We start from the raw sequence: 17,593 nt of genomic DNA, 5'->3' as shown, positions 1-17,593 counted from the left end.
CTTTTTTCCAGAAGGATACCACGGTAGATAGTACTGAAAACTGCTGAGGCTATATCTTAAATTTTCTTCTCATCTATAACTACAACTAGTCTTTCATCTTTTTCCACAGCTGGGAGCCCTATCTTATGATAACTTCAAGTATATAGGAAGTTATTTAAGTGCCTAGTAAACAAATAGGATGGAATTACTATCTGTACTAAGTTGAGTTCATAATTACATTGTAATAGGAACCCTTAGAATGGTAGTCAGCCAAAAGTTCTGAACACAGAAGGATGATTTGCTGATCTACTCCAGCTAATCAGATAAGTAGCTATACACAAATAAAACAAAAACGTCAGTCATTAGACTATAGCCTCAGAATCCCTTCAAATAAAACTTGCCAGAATAAGCAGCCACTCTTTAACATAAAGTGCCTCTGTCTTAATTTTCATCAGAAGTCTTAGTTTTTATTTAGTTTAATACTTTCAAATTACATTTCTGTCTCAGATATGCCTTCGCCATCCACATTCCATCTCTTAGAGAGATGAGACATCTAGAAGAACGGCTGGGTAATGAAAAGCTGCAATCATCATCAGTGTCTACAGACTACAATTACAACATATATAGCTGGGACCACATAGTCATTTATCATGGAAAGCCAGGAGAGGAAGCTGCTGAATACACGCTGATTAGGAGAAAACCAGATAAAAGAAATTCAGTCCAAAAGAAACATCAACTAGCGTCACAGTTTTTTGAGCTTTCATTTATACACAAACTGCTGACTGGCTAGCATTTCACATTAGCAGAACTCTGAAATCTACACAGAGAACAAGTAACAGCAAGCTTTTGGACAACAGAATGCTGCCCCATATCAACAGTCCTTTCACCCTTTCTGTAAGATGTTTTGCCCACTAATATTAGCTATATCAAATTGTCCTAGGAAGTGCAGAAAAACACAATTTGACTTTTGGTAATTATCATTAAGATAGTTCCTATGATTGGGAATGCAACTAGGAATAGGATTCCCTAGCAATTCCCTAGACCTCTGGCACAATTTAAATCACTACTCAGTAAGACAAGAATTAAATCATGACCTTCCACATAAAGACTCAGTCTTGCTGGAATAATCTTAATACTTACAACTATATGAAGATTTCATTTTAGAATAATAACTGTTCAGATTAGCTGTACTGTTATATCTAAAAATGATTGATTTGATTATACTATTAGAAATATGTAGATAGGACGGGCCAAATTCAAAAGGTCGCCCAGTTAGGTGGTGGCTGGGAGGGCGCCTGCACCTCTGCCGCAGTTCCTTCCTCCCCCAGTGAAAGCAAATTGAAGACGATGAAGAAGCTTCATGGCTTTTTGGCTCATTCATCTGAAGAAGCTGAGGATGCAAATTCTCCTCTGAGTACATTGGTGAGCAAAAATATAGGTAAAGTTAATATGCCTGGAAATATTTATTTATTTATTCGAGTTGATAAAGCCATGCCCCTACCCAAGAGTGAGACTCCAAGGCCGGTGTATTGCAACTCCTCAACCAAGAAAATAACAACGTGGAGCCGGGGTCATAGCTCTCACCCAAAAATTCAAATCATTAGCATCATCAAATCATTAGCATCATTAGCTAATTATAATTATAATGATTAGCATCATTATCATTAGCATCATCACACGATTTTTATCCGCCCAGAGCCCAATTCTGGTAGCAGTAAAACATAAACAACAAATTGGAACGGCAACATCATTGATTAAAAGTGAGGAAAACAGGAACATGCATCTTTTGTGTTTAAGTCAAAATCTGCCAAGCCATATTATTTTTATGTACTTTAAAGATCTGAAGGCTTCCGGGAGCTTTCTCTTTCTGATAAGAGCTAAAAAGACAAAAATTCTTTCTGATAAGAGCTAAAAAGACAAAAAAGATCTGAAAGCCAAAAATTCCCACCACCAACCCCTAGGTACCATTATTCAACTTAGTCTGAAAGCAGCAAATCCTTACCGAAAAGACAAATACAGATAAATTTAAATTCAGCTCAGCACAGCTATTTTATAATAAAGTTATTTTAAAATACCTGGATTTCAAGAGAGGCTGTGTTACCCATTTCTTCAGTTTCCGTCGTCCAAATAAAGTTTTTGTATGATCCAAGACCCAAAACAGGCTGCCTTTTGTTTTCCTGTCAGTCTAAAGTAATGACAGTTTGTGTGTTATTAAATATATGAAAGCATGATCAAAAACTGACATTTAAACAATTAACAATTAACTAATTACATTTCAGGCATATTTATAGTACAGTCCTAAACAGGACTAAACTTTTCCAAATCCTTTGAAGGCTGTAGTTTTGTTTACAATTGCTCAGTAAGCTACATAAATGAAGTTAAAATGCATTTTTAAAGATCTCCAGACCCTCATTTAAAACTGTAGCTACAATAACCCTCCACCAAGTTTATTCTAGTTATACACCTGGCTTTAAGTATCCATATATTTTAGGCTCTCAAGCAAATGTTACCTGGTTCCAATGACTAGCTTCTTTTTAAAAATTTTGTTAGTTTAAAAACTTCACCAGTTGATGCATTTGACCTCATTCTAATAGTCCCCAAATAGTGGTTCAAATGTGGATCTTCCTGGTTTTTTTTTTCAATGAAGACTAAAACAAAGACATGATTTAGCTTATCTTCAATTTCACTACCTTTCTTCATCTTTTTAACATCTTTGCTCAGACTGTTCATACACAGCAATGATTCTCCATTGAAGTTCTTGTTCCTGCTGTGAGTGTAGAGGAATTCATATAGGCAACAGAACATCTCCATGGCCACTGCCCCTACCGGTTTTTTTTTTAATCTTTGCCTCCTTTCACAAGTAAGACTCAAGATAAAGTCTTTTCAATGGGGGTACCTTGACTGTCAAGTTTTAGGAACCAGGTGTTTTCCTAATTTGCTGTTTGGTATAACTTGCTCTGGTTTGCTTTTTCTAGCCTGGAACATCTTTTTGACTTAATCCTGTCTTTATTTTGACTGTGACTCAGTGGCAAATCATCTGCATGGCATGCAGAAGGTCCCTGACTTCTCCACCTAATAGAGGGCACATGATGTGAAACACTTCTACCTGAGATCCTGCCAGTCTGAGCAGACAATACTGCCAGTCCGAGTCACTGCCAGTCCAAGTAGACAATACTGACTGTGCTGGTCCAACACGAATCAGAGTATTTATCCTCCCACCTTGGAGGCCTTTTATGGGCTTAAAAAAAAGTAACTGACAGATTGCTACATTTCAATAGAATTGTAACAGTTTATTGCTACTGTCCACTAAAAAGGGAAGGGAATGCTTTACTTTACTACATTTCAAAGAGCTACATAATAAGACTCTAGCCCCTTCCTGTTGCACGGTTACGTAACCCCACAATGAAAAAGAGCTAGAGTAAATAAAAGCTAGAGCTATTAGAATGTAACAGAGCATTATAACATCATTGCTCAGACTGCTATAGCAATCAGATTGCTATAGCAATCTATCAACAAATTATGATTTTTTTTAACCCTTAAGAGACAGGAGGGAGGGAAATGTGACTGTGGTGTGTTGAGGCAACAAATGATGCCAGTGTGGCCTGCACTGCAAAATGACCACCTCCCTGTCTACACAACTTTCAAATGCTCTGTGGCATTTCAGAGAGATGTTACAAAACTAGGGCTGTTTCTGCACGGGCGGAATACAGCATCCCAGGGGCGCTAAAAACAGTTGCAGGCGAAACGTCAGGAGAGAATGCTGCTAGAACATGGCCATACAGCCTGGAAACCACACAGCACCCCAGTGATTCCAGCCGTGAAAGCCTTCGACAATACATTCATTTTTGTGCCACACTAAATGCACTTTTTGAACTGTGCTTTTGAGACTTTTAAAGAAACAGATCAACAAATTAAACTTAAGAAAACAAGAAACAGAGACATAAAAAAAGGATAGAAGTGTGAAATTGGAACATGTTCTTCCGTTATGGCAACAAGAAAAGAACTGAGGGGAAATAGCATTCCTCCATCATGGCATGAGTACGGTAAGGTAATGCTACCATGTTCATCAAGAAGGGGGAACACCTTTTCAGTCATACCAAGCTAGAAAATTCCTTCCGAGGCTCGCCTACAGAGACCCAATGTAGAACTGCACGGAAGATAGAAGACAGACTTAGAAATTATCTGATAGGAAGTAAGAGGAAGAGGAAGTCATGGATACAAAATCCAGCTTTTGAGGAACCAAAAGGGAGACACAAAATGAGGTTATGGGATCCAATGTCTTTGTACCTTCTGTGAGTGGAAATATATTTCATCTTCCCATGTGTGTGCTACTAAACCTGATTTTGCTCAGGTAACATTAATGTAGGAGTGGAAGAAGTATATGGGGGTGCTTAACTATCATCAAAAAAGCCCACCTAGATTTACTTCTGGGATAAGAGCTTGATTGGAGGAAGATTTGATTAAAAATAGTTAAGTCTGTAGTTGTAGGAGAGGAATCTCTGCAGAGAAAAAGTTATGTTCTCTTCCATCCCACCCATTTTTTCCTTTAAATGCCATCCAGGCTATTTTTCATTTTCATGTATGATGAATTTAATATTGATGTGAATGCTATTTCTAACAGAAAGATCAGAAAGCAGGCAATGTAACATCCACTGTTTTAAAAGGATGGTGAAATTTAGGAAGGTACAGACCTGTCCAGCATTAGTTTCTTTGCAGATAAATAGTTGGAAAACATTAAGTCTGGAATTGTTAAAAATACTGATCCTGTGCAGAATACTTTCCAATCTCCTAGTTGTTTTTAAAACATCATGTTTTCTTCTCCCCAACCCAGCAAACAAATGCACAGAATTTTCTATATTCTCTTACTTGATTGTGTAGGATTTCTAGATTTTTTAGCGTAGTTGCATTAAGTGTCATGAATTCAGCTTCACTTGATAACTTCTTAAAATTACTGAAAGAAAAATAAAACCAACTCTCATTCAAAGCAAAAAAACACCACAAAGCAGAGGTCCCCAAACTTTTTCAAGCTGTGGAGCACCTTTACAATTCTGACACAGTGTAACAGGTGCTGCCATGAAATGGCTGTCCCAGCTTACCTTCAGTCACACAGTTAAGATCCTTGTGCTGTGATGACAGCTGCTGGCAAAGCAAGGTTTTTACAAATTTACACAGCCAATCAAATCTCAACTGACCAAACAGAAGCCCTGAGGGACAAAAACCGAATCTGGTCCCACCCATTTTATAAAAACACTTGGCTGTAACCAGAAAAGGTGATGGTGGGTTCCATGGGTATCCATAGGCAACAAGTTGGGGATCCCTGATATAAAGTAATAGCTTCTATGCTAGAACATTAATAATTATAGCAATTGTATGTTGCTAGGAACAGCATATTAAGCACATGCAGGAGAATAACAAATATGAAAAATACTAAAAGCGTAAGACATATTAGCAATTTTCTCCTACATAAAAGGAGATCATGTTTATATCTGCTACAAAATTAGAGAGATAAAGCACCCTGTATTTAGTGATCCTACAGCACCACAGCATTCGGAAGGAGGCAGTAAGAGGGCAGACCAACATCAATTCCTTGGTCCTGAACCAATGGGCTTTCATGCAGATAATTGCATTTTAGATCACTGCTTAGTTCTTGAACATCTAGCAAGAAAATATGTATTTACAAGGAAGAGTACGCTGTATGTCACCTTCCTTGACTTGAAAGATGCTTTTGACTCAGTGGACAGGGAACTTCTATGGCATAAATTAAACCTTTTGAATATGGAAAAAAGACTCTTAGCTTTAATTAAAGTGCTCCATACGAACACAACTTGCCAAGTAAGAACTTCAAGGGTTGGTAAGCTAACAGAGAAGACTGTGGTAAATATGGGGGTCAGGCAGGGCTGCCCACTAGCACCTAGTGTATTTTGCTTATTTCTTCATGATCTACCTGCAGCTTTAACTAAAATAGATGAATCCCCCCCTGATCAGGTTCCTCGCGTGTTTCTATTTTGCTTTATACTGATGCTGTCCTTCTGTCAACTTCTCAAGTAGGCCTGAAACGCTTACTAAATTGATGTGCAGACTATTGCCATTCTAATAGGTTGACTCTTAATTATGACAAATCGAAAGTTATGATTTTCACAAAATCTTGGCGTAAACGAAGTTGGACAGTGAATATTCATGCCTTGGAACATTAGCTAATCTGACATGTCATCAGAGCTGTGCCAGACCTTGTCTTCCAAGACCTTGCTAATAGTATTTGTCTTCTGCAAAGCTTTTCATAGACCATCATACTTCACCTATTCTATGGCTCATACTATCAGTGAACTCGAACATACTTACTGTTGGTGTGTTTGCTTATACTAACTATTTAGGCTCACTTTGACAGTAAGACAGAATTTACATTTTCTTTTCAAAGCATCTTCTTCTGTATTTCAGCCCTTATGCTGCCCATATTCTGTTGAACTAATTTAGATGATATTTCTGAAGCAAGTTCCCTGTTTGTAAATTCTGTTGTCTTGATTTGTGACATACTAGTCACAAATAGGCTTAGATCCCACTGTAAATTTCCACTTATTGGGTGAAAGAGGGGGATGACAACAAGGGAAGGAAGCCACAATGGGAACAATAAGGCAAGCAGAAACATGTAGGAATTCCCCTTCACAAATCATCATGGGTCCCCGACTTGTTTGTGACAAGCTGAGAAATCACCCACAGATAGAAGACATTTGGAAATCCATCCCTTAAAATCTCCTTCTTCAGGATTTCAAGCTCTCAAACAGGCCGATTTCCTCTTTCTCTCCTTTTTTCTTCAAGTGACATTCAGCTGCTTCCACATTCCTTCCCTTCTGAGCATCAGGCTATTTTTTAAAGATTTTGTTTCAGTTAATTTAAAAATCACATTTTTCTGCAGACCTAGGAGTGCCCCAAGTGTATAGAGAATTCTATCTTCCCTGTGGGTGCACTCCCTCATTTGTGCAGATATCATTGCCACACAGAGGACAATCAGTTTACTGCTAGAGCTAGTGACAGTATTGTAAAAATCAACTGAGAAGCAAACAAATATTCTTTGACCACAACAGGGCTTTTTTTGGAAGTTTTTTAAAATAAATAAGTTACTTACTTAAGGTTATACAGTATTTTTTCTAAATTAAATTCTTTAAGGTAAGTTATCACGGCAGCCAAGCAGCATAATATTGACTTGTCCAAGTTCAAGATGAAAGACAATGTTTGAGAGCCTGGAAAACAGAATGTCAATTTGTTTAGTTGTATTTCAGCAGCTTTTATTGCAACAGGATATAAAATCCAGCTTGCATACAACACTATTATCTTTCTGAACTATATGTCACTATGTATGCCTCTTTGCCAAACTGGCAGACTAATCACCTCTACTGCAAATATTTCTTCTGGATACTGCAACAATCTTATTACCTACAGTGATGTGCATATAGTCAATCCAAGGAACAGGTAAAAGTCCTTAGTGCTAATATTTCTGCAATTTACGCAGCTAATATAAACTCGGTCACAGTATTTCTATTTGGGACAAAATGTATGACTAGACAAGGAATATTATCAAATTTTGCACCTCTATTGATTTACAAGTCTGTTGTACAAGTTTATCAAGGAAAATAAAAAACCCAACACTTTCCCTTTGGTTATATATTTGCACTAGCCCAGATTAAATAAGGCAATATGCTGCTCCCAAATTATTGACATGGAAGGAGGAAGAGGTCGCCTACTGGTATGCAGAATGGCTTGTCGAGTCTGGTAAATGGGAAATAAAGCGCACACACCCTTCAAAAAAGATGTGCCAAAGCTAGCAAGGCATTCCCTTAAGAGATATTAAAACAGGTATTTTCATTTTTATAGTTCCACAATTGTTCTACAAAGCTGGCCTAAGTGAACAAAGAACAAAGCTAAATATTATGTTCCTCATCACCAATTATGTTATAGAAACTATTCAACTGGCGCCTATGACAGTTTTCATTACAATTTTTCAAACAGCAGCAGCCCCAGCTAGCTGGAGAAAACCACATTTTCCCTAGGAACTGTGGTCAGAGTCTCCTGCTCAAATAGAAGATGCATGAATTCATCTCAAATTTACATGGATTCTACTTTTCATCTGCAAAATACCATCCTATTAACCTTCAGAAATTGTTTTTGGAGATGGCGCATGATGGAAGAAAATCCATATTGCACAAGCAGTATTCTGTTTGCAGCTATCAGAATCTAACCTGAGCGTGGGAATACCTGCTAGAGCTGTTTCTACAAGTAAACTGTCTGTTTCCGACAAAGTTTTTCTTGCTTGATAAACTGGCAGTCTTCAAACAATCCAAAATATAGAACTCCCCCTGTCACCTCTAGTGGAACAAATGGTCAATATTCCCAATGAAGTTTGAAACCTTAGAACAGGACTACTACTTTATTTAACCTGCAAGTGCAAATGAGAATTATTGAATTATCCTTTGACATTTGATTTGCACCAAAGCATTTCTAATTGAAAATACATCTCCACTGGCAATATAAGAACAAAACAGCCTCTTCTTGCATCTCACATGTGAAAATATGTATGTAAAATTATGGAATTTGGAGCTGAGGCTAAGCAGTGTAATAGCCAAGTATGAAGACAATACAAAATTATCCAGGATGATGAAAACCAAGACAGGCTGTGAAGAGTTACAGGAAGATCTCCCTAAATTGAGTGAGTCAGCAACCATGTGGCAAATGAAATTCAGTATGGGTAAGTATATAGTAAATGAATACTGGAACAAAAACTAATAATTTTAAGTGTATACTGATGTGTTCTGAATTGGCTGAAAATGAGATCAAAAGAGATTTTGGAGCTGTTGCAGAAAGCTCAATGAAAACATCTACTCAATGTACAGCTGGAGTAAAAAGGCAAACACCATGCTAGTAATTATTAGAAAAGGCGCTGATAATAAAACAGCCAATAGGTTCAGAACAGACAAAAGGGAATACTTATTTACTCAGCAGGTAATAAAACTTCAGAATTTACTGCCAGGGACGGCAGCAATGGCTACGAGAACACGTAGCTTTAAAGGGGGTTAGCCAAAATCATGGAGGAGACATCCATCAATGGCTATTAGCCATTGAAGGAAGCTTCCACATCTAGAGGCAAACAACTGCTAAATACTAGTGCTGGAAGCCAGCAACAGGGGATGCCCCATTTGGGGCAACTGGTTGGCCAATGTGTGAAACAAAATTGCTAGACTAGATGGACCAGTGGTCTTATCCAACAAGCTATTCTTATGTTCTCATCTCATAACACTAAAACATAATCATAAGCATTATCACGGGGTCAACATGTTTCTGAACTAAGTACCTGTGTTATCATGTTCTTGACAGCCATAAAAGTCTGTAATCAGCTGGAAAGCACTGCTGTATTCAAAATGCTTGTTTTCCATTTTTTCAATTCGAATTCTGTCATCATGTAAACTGGAAAAAGATAAATTCTGAACTGTATACCAGTCACATTAAAAGGACTGAAGAAAATTAATAAATAAGAATATTTCTCCATTTCAAATAAATCAACACCTGTTTCACACGTGAAACTTTAGATGGCTTTTAAAAGCATGGACGTCCCTCATTGCAAAGATTGATGGCAACACTTTATACCTCCACATTCTCCAGTTCTGTATAACTTCAGTGACAACTTATTTTAGTGTAAAATCACTCCATTCTTTAAACTGTTTTTATTCCAGCAAGCCCAACAACATTAATTTGTTATTATGTTTTTACCCATAAAAATATCTTCATTTAAAAAAGAAAGCTCTGACAAATAGACGGGACTTGCAGCACCTTCTGAAGATCAACCAGTTGCATAAGCATTTCTTGCAGGTGCTCATATACAGATACTCTGGACTGTCCCTATTTACTATAAATTAATTGTATTAAATAGATTTTATAAAATTTAGAGACCACAAAGAAAAACTACCCATCAGTCAATATGTAATTCTTCTAATAAACCTGGTTATCCCAATACCAAAAAGGGATGAAAAGATGGTGACTCCACATCATATTCAAAAATTACTTTTTAGAAGCTCTTAAGGAATCTACAGTATTTCAGCCCAATAAAATTAAAAATGCTATCTGTAATAGATAGTTGTCCTGAGGTTACAATAGGGTAACTTTCTTGACTAATATAAAGCATCTACATAAATCACTGTGTATGTGCAGTAAAAATACAAACACTGAACACAAACATGAGAAATAAGCTAGTAAGAATGAAAAAAACAGAAAAAGAACAAAGAAGAAGAAGAGTTTGGATTTATATCCCCCCTTTCTCTCCTATAGGAGACTCAAAGGGGCTTACAATCTCCTTGCCCGTCCCCCCTCACAACAAACACCCTGTGAGGTAGGTGGGGCTGAGAGAGCTCCAAAAAGCTGTGACTAGCCCAAGGTCACCCAGTTGGCGTGTGTGGGAGTGCACAAGCTAATCTGAATTCCCCAGATAAGCCTCCACAACTCAAGCGGCAGAGCCGGGAATCAAACCCAGTTCCTCCAGATCAGAGTGTACCTGCTCTTAGCCAGGATATTTGTTGAAGAAAAGCACTTGGCCCTACAGCAACCATGAGCTTGAGTGATAGAAGAATAAAGTTCTAAGATGTGTGGGCTTCTCATGAACACATAAGACTGCCTCCAAGCAGAGGTCTTATATATCATATACTACCCGGTGATTTTAACCAGAGAAGCCAAAGCTGGAAACTGGAACCGTCTGCTGAGCAGACATTTCGCCCCCTGACAAATGCAGAGCTTAAAAGTAAAAAAAGCAAACAAAATAAGAAAGGCTTTTGAAAGCAGTTCCACAAAGGAAGAATGCTTGGAGGCAATTTTAGCTAGCAGCTAGTGTCATAGTCTTTCATCTCACTTGGAAGAGTCATGGTTAGTAAATCATGAAATACTTGGCTTATTTTAGCTACAATAAGCAAGCCTTTGGCTGAGTTTGGCAAACTGAGAAACTTGAATTTCTCACATATTTGCCTATGCGTAATTAGGAAAAGGTTAAATTAGAAAAGAATTCTGTGGTTCAGGATTTATCTGCAAGATCAGCAAATTTTATCTATTTGGAAGTGAAAATCTGAACCAAAACAAAAATAGTGAAACTGCTATCCTCCAATTAAAAAAAAAAAAGATCAGTTCCATAAGTACATTTAGCATAATTTACATAAAGCTGAAGAGGTACCCATGTAGATGATTTGCTTATATGAACCACAAATAGCAAGGTAACTAGAGAATAAGAAATCAATTGTAACAACCGTCTCATTTAACTATGCCATCAGTCAATTCTATTACCAACAAATAAACTTCCAAACCCCAGAGGCAAACTTTAATGGATGTGTATATTGGGGTGGGGGTGGGAGAGTACACATAATATTCTCAGGGCTGTTTCTGCTTGAATGAAAAACACAGGCTTTCTCGTAAACCTGCCATTTCCAAAAGCACAATAGCCTCATTCCTACCAGAATAACAAGCAACGTAATGCAGCTCAACTCTGTTTCTTTCATTTCTTCAAGTATATAGCACTGAACGCAAAAAAGAAACTAGACCTAGTTTGGAACGCACTTCACAATGAATGCTGGGACATTTTGTCTAATAGCAAACAGGTTCGTGGTGTCACAAATCAGATACAGTACAAATTTTATTAATTGGCACCTGGTTAACTGTAAAACTTGGTTAACCGAAATGCTGGCCAAGAGGCTTCAGCCTATGCTGTTGAAGTCATTCAGCCACATGTCAGTTGAGTCACTCAGGTGGGCATCACTGCTTGACTTAGTATAAGCCAAAAGACTCATGCAGGAGTTGTGTGCCTCAGGCAGGCGCCACTGAAGTCCCTCACCATAAAAGCCAAGTGATTTGGCCATCTTATAATCAAGTGACTCAGATAAGAGCTATCTGATTCACTTAGGGTTCAAATTTGGTGGGAGAAAAACACATGAGTCAATCTGGGCATGGCCAATTAACTGAATCTTCTGGATAAAGTATCACTGACAAATCTTTACCTTTACAACTATTTTATGGCATTATTTAGTTACTCTTTTAACTAGCTTTTAGTAATATTACTTTAAGAAATTTTGAAGGTCAGAAATCTAGTAATTGTAGAATATACATTAGAGAAGCAAACATGAAATATTTGTCAGCGTGAATGCGATAACCCATAAAACACACTTTCATCTCTATGATATTTTGAGAAATACTGAAAACAAAATGGTTACACTTAATACACAACAGATGGACAATTAAGAGTGGAATGGTTGAATTCATGCTTATTTTTTCCCATTAAAACGAGTCATACTTATACATGCCTATTTCTGGCTGAATCACAGCCACAAAATGTAGAAGACAGCAAAAATATGGGTTGCACTAACCACTACAAAGTACCATAGGAACCTCTAGTGGTAAAGTGTTTCTATAGCAAACAATTTTAACACTAGCCTTTACGATTTTCAAAAAGCAATTTTTCTTTGTTCCAGAATAATTGCATGCATTTAAGTTTTGAAAACTGATCGATTGATGTTCCTTCATAGGTTATTATACTCTTTTCCACTGAACTATCTTAGAAGAATTGTAACTTCATCAGCCACATGCTGGATCATCTTTGTTTTAGAATGCTCTACTTGGGTCTTCATGCTAGGAACTAGTATAGGCCTAGTACTAGGCCTATAGTTGAGCATAGCATAGATATGGGAATTCATTGTCCATCATCTTAATTTTAGAATGCTCTGCTTGGGTACTCCTGGAGCTAGGCATTCTAAAACCAAGAAGCTCTAGCATGTGGCAGATAAAGTTACTTAAATCTTTTGGTGGAAAAAAGTATAAACAGTTAAAAAAAATCTAGCCACTCTGTCAGAGGCTCAAGCTCAGCAAATATCATTCTCTCTTTTAAAGTACACCCTAATGTCTATTAAAATGAGATGAACGGTGTATAAAACATAACTGCTTTTTATTTAACACAATATATAACACAAGTGTATTTGTGAGACCACCTCACGCGATATACCCTCTCCCCACCCCCCAAGAGCATTAGGCTCTGGTAATAACTTTTGGAGGTTGGAGGTCCTTGGTCCACAACATCTGTTGGGAGGTCCCTGGCCTACAGAGTCTGGCTGATCTCCACCACAGCCAGGGCTGAACCAGATCTGATGGAATGCTCTGTCAAACAAGACCAAGGCCCTGTGGGACTTGTCACAGTTCTGCAGGGCCTGCAAAATGGAGATATTCCACCAGGCCTATACTTGAGGACAACTATGGGAGTTCATTGTCCATCATGCCTGGCCTGCCTCCCTCCCTCCCATTCCTTTCCCTTTTTTCTTTTTTCCGTTACTGGAACTGAAATGAGGAATCAAAGATTGTTCCACCCACGACGCACCCTCTTGTACAGTTTTAAATTGTTCTTTGTTTTAAAATGTTATATGTTGTATTTATTGTTTTATAATTATATTTATATAGGTTGTTAGCTAATCTGAGCCCACCTGGCAGGGAGAAGTCAAATTGAATAATACTAATAATAATAATAATAATAATAATAATAATAATAATAATAATAATAATAATAATAATAATAATAATAATAATAATAATATTGAAATTACCTGTTCAAAAACATTTCACCAATCCAAATGCATGATTCATTCTTTACTGGCTGCAAGCTACAATAAATCCTATATACCCCAATGCTTCTGTATGAGAGAACACGATGTATGTATGAAAAAGTGAACTTTTTCATCATCATCATCAACCTTTTTATTGGCATAAGGGAGATTGAGGAAAATCAAGTTAAAATAAGTAGGTTCAGACATTTCCTGCAGTTAAAACCATAAATAAATAAGAAAAATGGAAAACTAAAATCTGTGCGTGAATCTCTGCTGTGCCAAGCGCCAGGAATTTGTAGCAATGTCCTAGGGAGGATCTCTGAGGAGACTGATCACCAAAGCCAGAAAGAAGGATTTGACCTTGTATCCTGAGTGAGTAGGCATAATAGTTCTCAGTGTGTGGAAAAGGTCTATATATTGTCTTCTGGATTAGGGAAGAGTGATATAGTTTGCAATCTAGGAGGATGTGCTCGATTGTTTCTTATTATTATTATTATTATTATTTATTAAACTTGCTATACCGCCCTATCCCCGGAGGGCTCAGGGCGGTGAACAACATAAAATCATACAAAAAACATAAAAATCTTAAAACAGGTACATTCTACAATAGGGCCCGCGAGACCCATATACCACCCTCAATGGCTTTTTGTGAGCAGAGACCTGCCACGTTCTTTGTTGGTACTAGGGGATCTAGGAAAGTCTGCCACTCCAGGACTGGCTGCACTGAAGGTAGAGAGCGTTCAGTCGGAGCTATGCTTAGCAGTAAAGATTACGTCCCGGAGATATGGTAGAAGATATATTGTAAAAGTACCTTGGTAGCCCTTTACTACTGAAGGGAAAGGAGTTAGGAACCCTCGGTTAAAATGCCCTTCATGTATTGAGTAGATACTTGAAGTTGATTTTTCGATGTTAGGAGTAGCCTTATGGCGACAGAAGTTTGACAATTTGCGCTTCCATCCATGTTTATGAAGGAGAGTCCTTAAAGCTGAGAAGCCCTAGCGAGATTAATTTTTTTTCCTTGATCAAGGGAGACTCCCAGAGTGGAGAGGTAGGAATCCGAAAGCGATTAAGCTTTTGTTAGGCTGTCCTGTTCTGGTCCGGAAATGGAAGCGCAGCCAGTATCGAAGCGAAGGAGAGCCATATCGTGTTTAGGAAGATTTAAGACCTAATTCGAACATAAGGGAGAGAGATGACACGCTGTTCGAAATTCCAAGTAGTTCTTGCGAGAAAGAAGCTAGATTAGTATAGACTCAAGAGGCTTTTAGATTATGATTTACTGCTGTAGATTGGAAGCGTCATACAAGGTTTTAGGGATCCAGTTTGCGCTTCTAAAGAGAGCTCTCACTGCTGCTGGGGCAGCATTGACCCCTTGTGCAGGAGTAGAACAGGGGTAGGGAACCTGCGGCTCTCCAGATGTTCCATTGGCCATGCTGGTAGGGGCTGATGGGAATTGTAGTTCCTGAACATCTATGGAGGCCGCGGAGTTCCTACCCTAGAGTAGAAAGAACTTAGCCCTAATTGCTGCCGTTGCACCTGAACGTTGGTGGAGAGGAGATGTGCTTGTACTGCTTGGTCCAATTCAGAAGTTATATTGAAACGGCAGTTCCCAAGTAGTTGGAAACTTTTGACTTGGTGAATTCTGTTTCACCTGATAGACCATGCTGCTGGACTTTGCCCGCAGCTTTTGCGAGAGGGAATATCCGCGATTTTAGTCTTCTCATATATGGATTTATTGCTTAAAGTTATTGAAGTTGCATTAGCAGTAGTCTCGAAGGCGTGGAGTAAACGTTTCAGGCCTATCTTGAGTACGTGAAGGAAGTAATACAAAAGTGTCATCTGACAATATAGAAGAGGTGAGTCAAGAGGCGTTGCCAGGATGGGAGGAGGGTTGAGCTTCGGCGGTTGGAAGGAATTTGGAAAGGTCCTGTAGAAACAGGTTGAAGAGAAGGGGCAAGGACACAACCTTGCTATGACACCCTTATTAGAAATTATTTGCCGGGGAGTGAATGAGCGGTAGGATTGTAACATATGCTGCAAAGTGGTGGCAGTATAAAAGTCTTTGGATGAGAAGAAGTAAGCGCTTCTCTATCCCCAGAGCACTTAGCTTTGTTCCCAAAAGAAGTTGCTTAGGGATTGGAAGATCAAAAGAGCACTCCCTCAGGTCGAGGAGCAGCAGCATGTAGTCAAGAGTTCTTGGTTTTTCCATATTTCTTCGGCGAGGAGTGCACCTCAAATTACCGCACAGATGATTAGTATGCGTGGATGAATTTGGCCCTTGATGAAACCTTAACCGATTTGCTCAAGTTGACCAAGAAAAATTACAGGAATTAAGCCCATTCCAGAAGTTCTACATCGCGGAGGTGATCCATACAGTTTCCCTAGGATAGATAGAGGCTTGATTGGCCTGTAGCAATTGGAAGGTGTATCATTATTTCCTATTTCTTAAAAGAATTGGAACAACCAGTGGCTTTGGTCCAATCTTGGGAGTAATGTAGCAGCTATTATCAATTGATGTGAAAGAAGTTTAAGTAATATAGGGAGCCCAGTTTCCGGCATAGTTGGTAAAAGATTTCAGGGAATGAGGCCATCCAGACCAGGGGGGGCCTTTCTCCATGTTTGGAGTTTTTTTCTAATAAGGCGAGAATACCTGCGGTGGTAGTGACTTCGAAAGGGCCAAATCATCTGGGCAGAGTCTTCAAGAGCAAGTAGAAAGCTCCACATCGGGTTGATTGGAGATCTGGATCAGAGAAGATTTTTGTAGCTTAGGTGCTCCCACACCATGTTGAAGGGGTGATAGAGGAGGCCGAGAGAATTGTATGCTTGGTAGAGTTGCAAGAGCTGCCCTTTGAAGCTTGAGGTTCCAAAAAGAATTGTTTGAGTGTTCTTAGGCGTTGATTGTAGCAATCAGATCTAAGCCCAGTTTTTTTGCACGCAATTGCCTCTTCTTTATAATCAGGGGCTTTTCCTAAAACTGCTAGGTTTTTGAATTGTTGAGTATTAGATCATACTGATCTGGCGAGTGTTCGCATTTTTCTAGGAGAAATCTGATGAAAGAGGAGCTCTGAGGTGTGCTTTTCATTTGAAGTAGCACTCTTAGATCCAAACCACCTGGATGTTTTCTGTCCTCGCGGCTGGAAAGGTATGGCACTTTGTTAGGAAAGAGCAGCCTTTATCCAAAGATGATAGGGGATTCATACACCGACAGAGAAGTCAGCTTCTAAGGAGGAGTGTCAGAGCATTTTTTTTTTTTTGAGGGACTCTGACAGTAATCCTTGAACCCTGCATTTTCAAAAGGCGAGTTTGCACCTAGAAGACCATTTGGTGCAAGGAGCCAGGATGGAAAGAACATTGGCTTTGGTTGAGGATTTTGCATGTGAGTTGTTTATTTGGGGAGAGTAAGAGTCATGATTAGTTTCCAGTATTGGTAAATGGTCACTTTCCGTTCTGTTTATCACCTGAAAGGAGGATATAGGAATCGAGGAGATTGGGTGAAGCGATCATATGTAGTCCAATCAAGCTCCTTCCTTTGCGTGAGATATCTGCGTGAAGCTGCCTGGAAGTGAAATCCTCTTGAAATTTCCCATTATGAGGATTATTTATTTTATTTGTTTGCTGAGCAAGAAATTAGCCAATAGGGAGTTCATGGTAGCGCTTTTGTTTGTTATGGGGTCTTGAGGATACCCTACGGCAAAGATGGGTGTTGTTGTTTGGGAAACAATGTCAGAGGCAGCTGAGGAAGTGGGATCCTGTTTGGCCAATTCTGGCATTAAGATTCTCCGACTATAAAGCAAATCCAGCTCTGGGTGTTAGGCTCCTAATTCCCTCCAAGATAGGATAGAGACTCTTTCCCATTGAGCTGGGAGTGTTTATATGATCCAACATTTAGCCGGAAGGTAGATATTAACTACTATTAATGGTTGGTTATTGTGCCACTGTAAATTAGAACGACAGCTTGAGACCAGGGGTGGACATGTTGTTAGAGAGGTACACTTAAGGTCTGGGTGGTT

The 17,593-nt window shown here is 38.7% G+C and overlaps 1 protein-coding gene across 1 annotated transcript in view; it reads right to left on the bottom strand.

Annotated features, from left to right (window-relative positions):
* The window catches only part of MSH3 (mutS homolog 3), a 67,585-nt gene that overhangs the window by 35,303 nt on the left and 14,689 nt on the right, over positions 1–17,593 (bottom strand). The window contains exons 9-12 of the mRNA XM_048504355.1: positions 9,320–9,432; positions 7,100–7,214; positions 4,846–4,930; positions 2,055–2,164 (exon numbers count right to left, since the gene is read on the bottom strand). Coding sequence (XP_048360312.1) covers positions 2,055–2,164; positions 4,846–4,930; positions 7,100–7,214; positions 9,320–9,432 — 423 coding nt within the window. The remainder of the gene's footprint in view (positions 1–2,054; positions 2,165–4,845; positions 4,931–7,099; positions 7,215–9,319; positions 9,433–17,593) is intronic.

This window comes from Sphaerodactylus townsendi, linkage group LG07 (assembly GCF_021028975.2).
Source record: "Sphaerodactylus townsendi isolate TG3544 linkage group LG07, MPM_Stown_v2.3, whole genome shotgun sequence".
Lineage (NCBI taxonomy): Eukaryota > Metazoa > Chordata > Lepidosauria > Squamata > Sphaerodactylidae > Sphaerodactylus > Sphaerodactylus townsendi.
Note: the sequence above shows the minus strand (reverse complement) of the source record. Positions and strands in the feature narration are given on the sequence as shown.